This window comes from Xenopus tropicalis, chromosome 7 (assembly GCF_000004195.4).
Source record: "Xenopus tropicalis strain Nigerian chromosome 7, UCB_Xtro_10.0, whole genome shotgun sequence".
Lineage (NCBI taxonomy): Eukaryota > Metazoa > Chordata > Amphibia > Anura > Pipidae > Xenopus > Xenopus tropicalis.
In genome coordinates, this window is record NC_030683.2 from 84645664 (window position 1) to 84660210 (window position 14547).

The window sequence follows — 14547 nt, forward strand, 5'->3', positions numbered from 1 at the left end:
ATTCCCTAATAAGCCGCACAGTTTGACACCTCATGCATGGGTCTACGACAAACGGTGCGGGACTCAAAGTTGGTCTCAATGTTAAGTCTATGGGCAGATAATTGCCCCCTGCTGGGGCAATTAACCACCCACACCTCAGAAAAGTCATAGCATCCCATTCCCGAATAGGCCGCACGGTTTGACACCTCATTCATGGGTCTACGACAAACTAGTTATTTGCCAAAATCCCCATTATAAGTCAATGGGGCAAATTTGGGGACCTCTCTTGCCCCGGGGGTAAAACTTATACCCTTGTGCAGGGTATCTTCTGACACAGGTTGCAAACCTCTTCAAATGTGGTAAATTTCACGTTTCAAAAAAATTCCATCTCTGCGCTACAATCCGTCAAATTTGGCCTCAATGTTAAGTCTATGGGATTTTTGGGCCAGTTAATTGCCCCCTGCAGGGGCAATTAACCGCCAACCCCTTAGAAAAGACATAGCACCCCATTCCCGAATAGGCCGCACGATTTGACACCTCACTCATGGGTCTACGACAAACGGTGCGGGACAAGTTCCGTGCCGAACTTTTGTACGGAAGAATAATAATAATAAGCCTGTGAGATAACAGTAGTGATGCTTTGCTTCGCAAGCACCACTAATTAAAAGCAAATGAATTTAGCCATCCTTGTATCACTGCTTGGTGGTTTAATATAGCTGTGTGCAGCAGGTAATTAGAGTAAGTAATCAGAATGTAAGCATAAGTCAGGACATATGTTTTTGTAGAAGGTAATTATAAATTTCTAATTTACTCATATGTATAATACCATCAATATGGAATGCCCGCCATTCCCCTTGTGGGCCAGTAACACTTCTTGGTTCAGTACCAACTCTTGCCTTCTCTCCCCCAGGTATTTCATGATGATGATATCATTCCAGGCTGGGAAGGTAAAATTGTAGCCTGGGTGGAAGAAGATCACGGAAACATCTGACATTGATCATTTGGGAGTAGAATGAGCAACTCCATGATACGGGTCTGGATAATTTATCATGCTGCCAAATGTGGATTCTGCAGGCACCAAAAACAATGAACTAAGCTGATACACAGTTCCTGCTGAAGGGAACAAGATCCTAACTAGTTGCTGTCGATGCTTTTATTGCATCAAACTGGACAACGGACGTTTGGGATAGCTGAACTGACATTATTTCATAAGATTTATGTGGTCCATGCCTTGTGGATACCAGCAGCCTTATAATGTATGAATTTGTGATGGAGAGTATTCAGTATTTTTATAAAGGATACAGTGCGGTAAATTTAGTCTTGCAGCTACAGCAGGACAATATGTAATTGGCCCCTTCAGGTTACACAATTCATAGACAGGTTTGATATAATTGTGCTTTAATAACAGCATGCTAGTTGCCATCTAAAGAAGCAGACTGCATTCTAAATCTGCATTCTGAATCTACAGCATAGGCAACTCAGATGCCCAGAACATTACTGCTGTAGAATTAAATCTATGGTAAAATGGTTAAACCTGTGCCCCTACATCTCACAGAATATGATGTTGTGGAGTGTTGGGGGTATAGTTTAATTTTAACCATATACATATTGGAGGTCACAGATATAAAAAAAATAATATGATTAATTTAGGCATTTTGTATTTACAGCCAACCACAGCCCATATTGATGTATTGGAAATGCTATGGTCAAAGGCAGACCTCTACTTAGAAAAGGGCTCTGTGATCCATATACTCACATAGCATTTTTAATTACAACTGAAAAAGAAGGCTAATAATCTTACAAAATTTAACAAAATAAATTCATTTATAACATAATAAAAGTTACCTCAAAAGCAATTGAGTTCCAAAGAGTTTAACTGCTAGTAAACTGATTAAGCCTATACTTTAAAGTCAAAGGAATATAAAACAAATTGTCCATAATTGCTGGATTACGCTGTGCAAACTTCAGCAGTATTTCTCATGTCTTACGCCCCCCCTAGTGATAAGATTTGCTACGAGTATGAATACAATGATGAATTACTTTGCACTGCACCACTGCTAGGAACTAGTATTAAGTGAATGGTTCCCTATGGGGCGCTATTCCCCTTACACACCAGCACTTGTGCCTATCTGATGGTTAATAAGCCCTAATTTTCAGCTCCATTGTATTCTGTTTCTACAACTTCCCTTTCATATTATATAGATGCAGTTTCAGTTGATACAGATTCTTCAAGTTCAGGAAGATCTGGATTCATCTGCAACCAAACCCTGATTTTATTGTAATTACATTTGTTGGACTCCAGAGCTGTAAGGTCTTGATAATAAGTTATGTGGCTCAATATTAAATATGCAGTTAATACTACATATTGCCGTTGGCACAATTCTAACTCTGTAGATTCTGGGGCTTCTAAATTTCTGTCTTTTTGAATATTGGCTGCAGTAACCTAAACGCTGTTAACTGAAATCTCTTAGTCCTTTCCTTCTGCTTTTATGCAAACTACCTCTCTTATCTGCTGCTTATGCACCATAAAAACATTTGCCCAAATCCTCACTTCACTCCTACATTACTCATCAGTGCTCCAGCCCACAATCAGCAGCTCGTTGTTATCCCTCCTTATCATAACTAACGTAACCTTCTTTTGAACTGAACGCTTACTTTTGTTTTCCATAAGTTCTCTGGCACACGCGGGCGACTAATCTCCCCGAAATGCCAAAATGTAAATCGCAGGTGGGATGGCATACGCGGCGGAAGTTGCCTTTAGAGGGAATCCCACCGGCATTTACATTTTCGCCGATGGGATGGCATTTCAGGGAGATTATTTGCCCGCGAACAGGGAGATTTGTCACGGGCAACTAATCTCCACGTGTGCCAGAGCCCTAAGGTGACCATACATTGGTTGTAGGAAAGATTGTTCGTCTACTCTACTAACATTAAGAGCTGAATCATCAGATATGCAGGTAAAAACAAAGGAATTCTTTATTCCTATCTCACGATTCAGCATTAAAGTTATGATGTTTGTACACCTTCAAAGGCGCCCGATCAAAATTTTCAGTCCTGCCTGATCGACGAGATGACTGATATCAAAGGCTTTTACTTATATCAGTTACCTTATCTTCCACCATACACACACTAATTATCATATAAATAATATCGATGGATGTATGGCCACCTTTACAGAGGCTCCATGGAACACTGACATTGCTTCTTTTAATGACCCCTGCAGTCACATTCCATAACATTCTCGGATTTTTACAAAAAGAGCTTACTGTATATTCATTCCCAAACCATGCGCTGACAACACAAAAAGCCTTGCATGTGTAAACATTATCATATCATCAATATATCATGTAAGGCTCATTGAGCCTTATTTAAAGCAATTTAAATTTCTTTAAAGGGTTTATTATTATGGGCTAAAGTGTTAGTTTGCCTTAACCTTGAATATATATATTTATTCTTAGTTTAGTTTTAGAGATGAGACAGCAGGAAAAAATCTGCAATATTCCACTGAAAATTATGAGATGGTACTTTATTTTCACATTATCTCTAGTAGAAACTTTTCTTCTATGCCTTTTAGAATGAAAATGGCAATTTAAAATAAAACTATAAAGGTACAAATAAGCTCTTGTTAAAATGTATACTTTACATAGTCTAATGCTAAGGACACACGTGGCAAATCCTCTGCTGTGAGAGAAAGTCCAGTGCCTCTTCCACCTGCATTTCACTATACTTGCATCTACCTGTCGCTGCCCACTTTTTGCGCAGTGCGGCTTTTGAACCAAAAATGCTTGTGTGTATTTTGTGGGTCAAAATATTGCCCATGTGTGCAGTGACAGATGGAGACAGGTGGGCGGAGGATCTGCCACATGTTCCTTTAGCATGAACGGTTTATCATGTTTATATGTGTACTCACATTCAGGTATGCTTTTCCCTGTTTCTCTGCATTCTGATGTTAGCCTCATAGCTTCACAAATGTCAGCACTTTTCAGTAAAATGTTTCACTCCTAATTGTGCCCAAAGTCACTAAGAATGCACACTGTGTTTTATAGGAATAAACACCCAGAGTAGTATATTGGTGCATTCCATTAGGAAATGTTTTTCAAAAATCTGCTATTTATAAGTTATGAAGAGATCCTTTATGGTAATCAGTCCTAAAACTGCTGTTCCACAAAACGGGTTACTGTAGTTTTCTATAGCTGACAAACTCTTTCAAACAATAGAATGTGCTCCTAGCTGAATTGTTATCAGATCCATAAATTCATGGATAGTGCTTTATGTTCACTTTGAAACTGATGCCATTTAACTGCCTTGTGTTCTTGTACCTCATAGAAAAACACATTAAGGGCTCTGGCACACGGGGAGATTAGTCGCCCGCAACAAATCTCCCATGTCGCGGGCGACTAATCTAACCGAAATGCCATCCCACCAGTGAGAATGTAAATCACCGGTGGAATGGCATACGCGGCACCGATTGAGGCAAGTTCGTCGATTTTGGCAAGTTGCCGGCGCCCCGTATGTCATATAGGGGAGATTAGTCGCCCGCGACAAGGGAGATTTGTTGCAGGCGTATAATCTCCCTGTGTGCCACAGCCCTTAAACATTGTTATCAGATATGGCTATACAGCTGGAGGCTTGTAGGTTAGGTGTAGCCTTCCAAGTAACTATAATCCCAATAAAACGTCTTTATATGGCATCTGAGCAATGAATATGTTATATATGGGATCACTGGTCCACTGCATGGAAAAAGTTGGACAGTGCTCTTTAAAATGATTACAAATAGAAGGGGATCAAGCATTGTGTTATATGGAGATTTTATACATAAAATTTGTCTGCACTTCTGAAATGTGTCTGTCTGTCAAAGGTGTATAATATAGCAAGGACAAACAAACACTGGGTAAAAAATCCACACCTTATTCTGTACGTAAGTTGTATACACAATTACAGTTCATTGTATGAATGCTTCTTTTTTGCAATGATTTGTATACCTCTGGCTGGAAACAGAATCATTTTTTATTTTTTGTGACGTGTCCTATTTGTACAACAATGTAATTATTTAAACAGACTCTTGTTTTTTTTTAGATTTGTGCCTATTTTTACACTGGTACACATATTTCTATTGTCGGATTCATCTCACATGAAAATATCAGAATATTGTTTTGGTGGTTCCTATGCTATGCGTAAACAAGGCTTCAAGTTCGTATTGAAAAAAGTTTGTTTATTTTAGTATTTAAAAAAAATTGGTTCTAATCTAACAATTGTACATACAGAATATATGTTTTGTGGCCTATCCTGTGTACATAAACAGTGATGCACATGTTACCAGCCTTGTGTTGCCTGATTTGTCGTCTGTTAAAGCCAAAATAATAAAAGTATAGTTATATTATATTTGCTAGCAGATATCTTTGATGGAGGGCGAATCCCAAATCTTTTCGAAAGGATTCGCCCGAATCCCTAACCGAATTGGGACCCTAATTAGCATATGCTAAATTCCTTAAACACGTGACCTAAAGTCATGTGATTTTAAGACTTCAGATTTGGCTTGGCCAGGTACTTGGACTGGAGTGAATCCAAATCCTGCCACAAAAATTCAACAAAACCTAAACCGAATCAGGGATTTGGTGCATTCCTAATTTTTGCCAAAAATCCACAAATAGACTTCCTGTATGGCGTCTGAGGGAGAAGACACACTGTGAAGCAGCTCCGTGCGCACCCCCTAAGCAACCAACTTCTCAGAGTTACAGACCCCCTCCAATTTGTTCCAAGCATGGCGGGCAACTCACCGCGACAAAAGAAGAAGCCAAAACCCTCCACAACGCCGAATCCTGAAAGGGAGAACTCGGCACAAGACGCGCGCCTGCAATCCAACATGGCTGACGAGACTTCTCTAAAACGCGCACTAGTACAAGAAAGCTTCCCAGATTTAAAGATACAAAGCGTCAACTACAAATAAATGGCTCTAGAGGTAGCGAATTTAATTAACCCCACTATTGAAAAATCTATTGTACTGGCTGTCAAACACCTACAACTAGAGATAAATAAAGTAGTACAACAACTTACCTCACATAATGCTACACTTTCAGAAATGGAAGTAAGGATTTCTTCTCTGGAAGATAATGCTTCCTCAGCTAAATCAAAAATACACATTTTGGAAAAGAAAATTGCATACTTAGAGAACAAAACTGAAGAAGGAATAATTTGCGTTTTGTAGGCATACCGGAGCATTAAAAACAGGATTCTTTCATTAAATTAATATCACAATGTCTCCCTAAAGCTCTTGGGCTGCAAAATGATATTACATTCCTAAAAATAGAAAGAGCTCATAGAGTGGGGCCACTGAAGGATTTACCACACCAGAAACCGAGAACAGTCCTGGTAAAATTTCTGGACTATTCTGATAAATTCCTGATTCTTCAGACATACAAAAAAAACAGAAACCTCTTCTTAGAAAAACACAAAATTTTATTGTTCCAAGATTTCTCTATTGATTTATCAAAAAAGAGGCAAAATTTTTCAAATGTCTGTCAAATGCTTTTTCACCATGAGGTAAAGTTTGCATTGCTATATCCTGCTATTTTAAAAATCTTTCTGTCTCCTGGAGTGCATTCATTTGAGGACCCTAAAGAAGCTGGGAGATTTGTAAATGATTTAATCTCACATTTGGGAAAATCTACATCTCATGTGACAAAATCTCTTTCTAACTCAAAGGGGAAGTTACTGCTGAATGTAAGGAGAGTTCGAGAGTTCATACTTCCCACATTTCCAGAAAAGTCAGTCCGTTTATTAAAAGGGACCGGAAAAATTACAACTTTAAATCCAGGTCCAGATCTCCTATTGACAAAATTATTTCCACACCTGAACAGTGACCTAAAGTGTGCTTTGTTTGGAAACTTCTTTCATTTTACCTACTTTGTATGTATTACATGGGTCTACTTGTATATGCCTGAGAGGGGTATGGAGCAATGTTACACAGGTTAGATTATTTATTAAGAGTTTATTAGGCTTCTAATCCACTTAAGGAAAAAAACGAAGTTTTGTGATTGAATTAACTTACTTAAATTGTTTTATAACAAAGTTTTATTATTATATATCTTTCCTAATATTGTTATATATTTTATTTGCCTTTTCAGATTATTTTATCACCATTTTATGGTTATTACTTATAACTATCTATATAAGGCTAGTCTAATGTTGGTGTCTCATGTTATATACACTGCATTCTTTACTTATGGATAACATCAAAATGATCTCATGGAACGTTAATGGCATCAGTTCACCGATAAAACGTAAAAGAATTTTGCTAGAACTAAAAAAACGCATCTAAATGATGATGAAAACCAGAAACTATGTTCTTCTTGGGTTTCTGAAAATATATATTCCCCTGCAATAAACAAAAAAGGAGGAGTTTCAATCTTATTTAACAGAAAGTTAAATTTCCAACTAATAAATACATCCAAAGACAACTCGGGTAGGTTTATTCATGCAGAAATTTTTCTTCAAAACCAGTCATGGAATATCTGCTCAGTTTATGCCCCAAACAATAATAAACGGGAATTCTATCAGGATAAAATTCACAGAATTAATTCTCTGAGTTCTTTTAATGTGATAGTGGGAGGTGATTTTAATGAATCACATTTATGGTCTTTGGATAAATGTGGCATATCCACAAATCCTTCTCACAATAAATCAAAACTATTCTCAGACCTACTAGATCATACAAACTTGAGGGATGTCTGGAAAATTTTGAATCCTAGTAAAGAATTCACCTTTTACTCTCATTCCAGGCAGTGTCATTCTGTGGCTACTACAGCAAATAAAGTGCTGTCTTGTATAAAAAAGGGCATTGACTCAAGGGATGAGAACATATTTTTGCCTCTTTATAGGTCCCTGGTAAGGCCTCACCTTGAGTATGCAGTGCAGTTTTGGGCTCCAGTCCTTAAGAAGGATATTAATGAGCTGGAGAGAGTGCAGAGACGTGCAACTAAACTGGTAAAGGGGATGGAAGATTTAAGCTATGAGGTTAGACTGTCGAGGTTGGGGTTGTTTTCTCTGGAAAAGAGGCGCTTGCGAGGGGACATGATTACTCTGTACAAGTACATTAGAGGGGATTATAGGCAGTTGGGGGATGTTCTTTTTTCCCATAAAAACAATCAGCGCACCAGAGGTCACCCCTTTAGATTAGAGGAACAGAGCTTCCATTTGAAGCAGCGTAGGTGGTTTTTCACGGTGAGGGCAGTGAGGTTGGGGAATGCCCTTCCTAGTGATGTGGTAATGGCAGATTCTGTTAATGCCTTTAAGAGGGGCCTGGATGAGTTTTTGAACAAGCAGAATATCCAAGGCTATTGTGATACTAATATCTACAGTTAGTATTACTGGTTGTATATATATAGTTTATGTATGTGAGTGTATAGATTGGTTAGTATAGGTTGTGTGCTGGGTTTACTCGGATGGGTTGAACTTGATGGACAATGGTCTTTTTTCAACCCTATGTAACTATGTAACTATGTAACCAGAGTTATATAAAATCCAAGTATTTCAACCTCGGAAACAAAGCTTATAAACTCCTAGCCAATATGACTAAGAATTGGTCAAAGTCTCATAAAATTTGTGCTATTAAGTCTACAGATGACAAAATTACTCATAACCCATTGGAGATTGCTGAGACCTTCCGGAAATATTATGAGACCTTATACTCTCCTACTAAATCTAATAGTAAGTTGAGACAAATATTCTTTAAGAACATAGCTTTCCCCAAGGTATCTCAATCTGATCTGGAAAATTTAAACTCTCCTATCACTGAAGAAGAAGTAAAATTCACAATCTCATCCTTGAAGAAATACAAAGCTGGAGGACCTGATGGTCTATCAGGACCTTTCTATAAATGTTTAATTAATGAAATCTCTCCCTTTCTTACAGAATTGTATAACTTCATCATAAAAAATAAGCAATCTTTACCTTCTAGCCTCAATTCATACACTTCAGTACTGCTGAAACAAGGAAAAGATCCATCCATCACATCCTCATACAGACCCATAGCACTAATCAACCAAGATGTGAAGATATTGACTAAAATTATTGCAAATCATCTATCAACAGTACTTCCAAAACTCATCTCCCAGAACAATGTGGATTCGTCAAGGGGAGATCAGGAACTAAAAATTTAAGGACCTTAATTAAAGTCATATATTCAGCTAAAACTAATAAAATCCCAATCTCATTGGTGGGAATAGAGGCAGAGAAAGCTTTTGACAATGTTTGCTGGGACCACCTATCAGACTCTCTAAAAGGTTTTGGTTTTCAGGGTCCTTTTATGGATTTACTTCACTTATTATATTCGTCCACTACTACTCAAATATTGGCAGCAGAAGAACTCTCAAAACAAATTTTCTTGAAAAGAGGAACAAGACAAGGTTGTCCGTTATCACCCCTATTATTTGATCTATCCCTAGAACCTTTAATTAGAACACTAAAGACTGCTGATTCCTTGCCTGGCTTACCAATAAATAAAACAATAGTTCGACTAACAGCTTTTGCCAATGATTTACTTCTAATTGTTAAAGACCCTAATAAAAACCATACCAACATATTTTCCATCATTCAACGTTATGAGGTTATCTCCGGGTTTAAAATAAATCTAAACAAACCTGTGTATGACCAAACCTCACCAAATATTCTAAACAATTAGGAATTGGCAAGAGTCTTTCAAGCATTAAATATCTTGGAATATATTTACCGTCCGATCTCCAAAGGCTCTACTCCTTAAATTATCTACCCATGTTAAAAAACATAATCTCTCTATGTCAAAAATGGAAAAATATCCCTCTGAACTTGAAAGGAAATATAGCCTTCTACAAAATGATGATCTTTCCAAAATGTATTTATACTATTATAAATTTACCTCTTTTAATCAAGCACAAAGATATCAATAAGTTAAAATCAGCCCTCTTAGAATTCCTCTGGAAAGGTAAAGTTCCTAAAATTGCGTTAAACAAATTGAACTATCACAAATCTTACGGTGGTCTGGATTTGTCTGATTTCAGATCCTTTAATCTATCAGCTTTAAGCCGTTATATAGTGGAATGGTTTTCAGAAAAGGATAAATTTACTAATCTACCTCTGGAACTTTTAACTAATTTGTGTGATAATATTTTGGAGCAAATACACAAACCTGTGAAATTCCAACCGGCTGAAACTAAAGAGAATCCTTTATATAGAGATACGTTTGCAGTCTGGAAATTAATGCATAAATCGTATAAATCGAGTTATATATCAACTCCATATATACCCCTAGTGAAGATTTCGACATTATCCAGCTCATTTCACCCTCCTATGACTACCATCTGGAAACAAAAAGGAATAAAATACTGTATATAAAAGACATTATTTCACCATCTTCCAACAAAATACTGGATTGGAAAGACTTCAGTAGTAAATTTCAAATATCTGAAAAAGAAAAACTATATTATCTTCAAATATCTCATTGGCTTCATCATCATAACCATCTAATCTCTTTGCCAAATTATAACTCACTACTTCTTACTGCTTTAGATGATCTGATGGTTTCTCAATCCCGTAATAGAATTAGGTTCATACAAACTTCAGTATGGATCAACCCGTCTCTCAACTCTCATCCACTAGATTTGACTGCTAAAAAAATGGTCAGACTATCTTCATACAGAAATCTCCCTAGAAATTTTAACCGATTGTATAAAACATTATGACAAGCTCATACATACAGAAATCTGGGGGGAGCAAAACTATAGACTTATTCATCTAGCTTATAAAGGTTTTAACTTTTCCTCAAAAAATAACAACCTCCTCAATAATTGTCCTAAATGTAGTACACCACTTACAAATATAATTCATCTACTATGGGAATGCCCTCATATTAATAGTTTTTGGAAAGACGTCGAGAACCATCTAAAATCTACATTAGACTCTAAATACATGCTGACGCCAAAATCCGCTTTATTAAATTTCTCAGAAGACACAACGCAAGTGTCTCATCTATTTCAACCTAAATTTGGGAACATTTCCTATTCCATAAATTATCTAAATCTTATTTTAGCAGCAGCAAAGAGGACTATTCTTAAGAAATGGATAGATCGACATCCCCCTTTTATAGCTGAGGTTATTTCGGAGTTACAAGCTCTCTGTAAAAATTAAGCCATTGCTTTCAAATTTGGCAATATGAAAAATCGTACAAGATACTTAACTAAATGGAAAATCTTCATTAATACCCTTTCTCCCAAAGATAGATCTCATTTGGATTCAATTGTTTTCTTTCCATGAATAACTACAAACTTTACTAGCCTATATATAAGCAAATTCCAGTATAAATTTTAATCATCTGTTTATTAGTAATCTATGTTATTCTATTATTTTTCAGTCATTTGCCAACTGTAAAATTGATTTGAAATGTGCATTTTACTAATTTGTTTATATTCTGTATCTTATTATTCCCTGTTGGGATTTACTGGTTCTCTCATCGATTGTTGTAATTGTCTAATCAATAAACAATAAAATAATAAAAATAAAAAAAGAACAGAAATATATATATATTAGTGTCTGCTTGCAATAGTTAATGCTAATTTGGGTCTTGTTTTTTTCTTTCTAAGTATTGCAAATTAGCAATACAGCTTGCCAATGGGTACGCAGAGACTTTCACACAGAGAGAACCAAGCTGGTTGGCCTGTTATTAGTTAAGGCAGTGTGGTAGTTAGTGTGCTTTGGCCACTTAATATATGATATGCTCTTTGTATATCGAGCAAGATAAACCGTGGAGACAGAACAATAAATCACATTTACAGTACCGCCCATAATGTTTGGGACAAAGGCACATTTTTTTTTATTAAGGGGGGATGGGGGAGCTGTGTATAAAAAGTATTGTCATTTCTATGGTGAAACTAAATGTAATTAAATAACTTTAAATCATAGCCTGGAATGTGTACTTTAATAACATGAGATAAAATTTTTAAACTGTACTTGACTACAACACACAGTTAACACAAAGGGTGCCTCGGTGGTAGGATCCCTGAGCTAAGAAAAAAATATTAGGAAGGGGTTAACAACTCTGTCTTTTAAATATTTTGCTATTAGTGCTAAAATAACTTGCATTGTTTACAAAATGGCACTCTGTAGTCATATTAGTCACAACCAGGAAGTGATGACAAGCAGGGGCGATTCTGGACATATCGCCGCCTGAGGCGGCTCCTGGATGACGCTCCCCACCCCCGCTCCCCAGCGCTTACCTTCTGAGTGCAGGAGCGGGTCCGGGGGTGGTGAGATCGCTAGTGCACTAGAAGAGCCGAATTTCCGGTTTAAAAACCGGAAATTCGGCTCTTAAAGTTACCAGGAGTGGCTTTTTGCCGCCCCTGGTAACTGGGGCGCTTCTGCCGCCTGAGGCGAGTTTCTCAACTCGCCTAATGGCAGAAGCGCCCCTGATGACAAGAGGTGTGGTGGCAAAATCCATTGAGAAAATGAGGAAGGGGGATCAAGGCCTTTGTTTTTATATATCATACTTGGGGTAAGTAGCATTTTGGGGAATGCTACATATCTCAAGCATGTAGCATTCACCATGTAGCTTAATATTGTTATTATTGCTGTTGCCCATGACTGGGGTACTCTGTGAATGTGGCATTGCTGCAAACATCAATATAACAGTAAGTTATGGACAATATCAGTGTATCAGTAGCGTTTATGCTCAGTGGTCACAAACCACTGCCATTCAACCACTGATCAGTTGGTATTAATTTACTTTTTAAAATTAAAATAATAGGATGAGCCTTGCCATGAACATCCATCAATAACTAGATTGCAGAAATTATACATAATCAGAAAGACATTTTTATAACGGTGTATGGAAGGAGTGTCATTGTCTTACAGATGAACATATAGTAGGTACATCCATGATGAATTTTTCAATGCCAGCTGATTACAGGGAAGGGTGCCAGCGCACAGCAATGTAATGCAAATAATAGGCACAATGCACCCTGTTTACACCTTTTATACAATTTGTGTGCCAAATACACACTCTGCTTACATAAGGTGGGCAACCTTCAATATTCCTATCTGTGTGCTTAGTTCTTTAAAAACGGTCTCAAGTTGGAAACCACAGTAGTAGAAGACCGGGAAAAGCCAAAATGTATACAAATGGGTCATATACCAAAAGGAGACAATTTTTTCATGGGGTAGTAAAGTAGTAGTGTAAAAAATGAGGACTGGCCTTTCCACAAAAGCTAGTGTAGTTTATTAATCCCACCCATCACACCCCTCAACTCCTGCAAACACTGTCATCAGGTAAAAGGTATAATTCTTTCTGCCCAAGGGGATCAGTTATCTCATATAAGTAATCTCCCTGTTACCCCTCACCTTTTGTCATCAAATGTTTTGTATTAGGCTTGAAAACCCCAACATACTGTTCTTCAACTTTGGCTTATTCTTCCGCTTCTTCTTCTTCTTAGCGCCCCCCATTTTCTAAACGCTACTCCTCCTACAGTTTTAGGGGTACAATACCCAAACTCTCCACATATCTTCGCCCTATAGCGGAGCAGGTTGCTTGTGCTTTTCTAAGCGGTTGTGCCCCCCGTCTTTTTGTGGCGCCGCTCCGAAGCCCCCCAATTTTCCCATTGACTTTGACAGGGAAGATTTTCAAACTGCTGCCACTCTTACAGCTTTGAAGCTACACCCCCCAAACTTGAATAACATAATCATGGGGTCACCCCGAATGAAGCAGCAACATTTGTTGGATGACCCCAAAGTGGGAGGGGCCAACAACAGCCAATCAAATTTTAATCATTGACTTTAATGGGGAAATTGAAACTGTTGCCAATCTTACAGCTTTGAGGCTACGCTCCCCAAACTTGAATCACATAGTCACGGGCTCAGCCTGAATGAAAATAGGATGATTATTGAATTCCCAAAAGTGGGCGGAGCTGTAAACCACCAATCAGATTTTACCTATTGATTTGGCGGAAATTCAACCTGCTGCCAGTCACAGTAATAACGTTGGGGTCCCCAAACTTTTTACACTTGGTCACTAGGGGACTGCAGTTTCAGGTTTGAAAAGTGGGCGGAGCCACCAACAGCCAATCAAATTTCACCTATTGATTTTTATTGGTTTGATGCCAGATTTTCCAAACTTTGCACAGGCAGTCACTGGGTGACTACACATTCAGGTTTAAAAAAACAAACAAACAAACTGCAAAGTGGGAGGGGCCAACAGCAGCCAATCACATTGTACCCATTGACTTTTATGGGGAAATTGAAACTGCTGCCAAACTTACAGCTTTGAGGCTTCACTCCCCAAACTTGAATCACACAGTCATGGGCTCAGCCTGAATGAAAATATGATGATTGTTGGATGCCCAAAAGTGGGCGGAGATGTGAACAGCCAATCAGATTTTACCTATTGACTTGGCAGAAATCCAACCTGCTGCCATTCTCACAGTAATAACACCGGGGTCCCCAAACTTTGCAGAGTTAGGCACCAGGTAACTGTGGTTCAAGGTAAGAAAAAGTGGGCGGGGCCACCAACAGCCAATCAGAGTTTACCTATTGACTTTCAATGGGGAA

The 14547-nt window shown here is 37.9% G+C and overlaps 1 protein-coding gene across 2 annotated transcripts in view; it reads left to right on the forward strand.

Annotated features, from left to right (window-relative positions):
• The window catches only part of dixdc1 (DIX domain containing 1), a 95625-nt gene extending 90330 nt beyond the window's left edge, over positions 1 to 5295 (forward strand). For both annotated transcript variants that reach the window (XM_031905638.1, XM_031905637.1), the window contains one exon: positions 890 to 5295. In XM_031905638.1, the coding sequence (XP_031761498.1) occupies positions 890 to 970 (81 nt within the window). In that variant the 3' untranslated portion in view covers positions 971 to 5295. The remainder of the gene's footprint in view (positions 1 to 889) is intronic.
• Positions 5296 to 14547: the final 9252 nt, after the last annotated feature.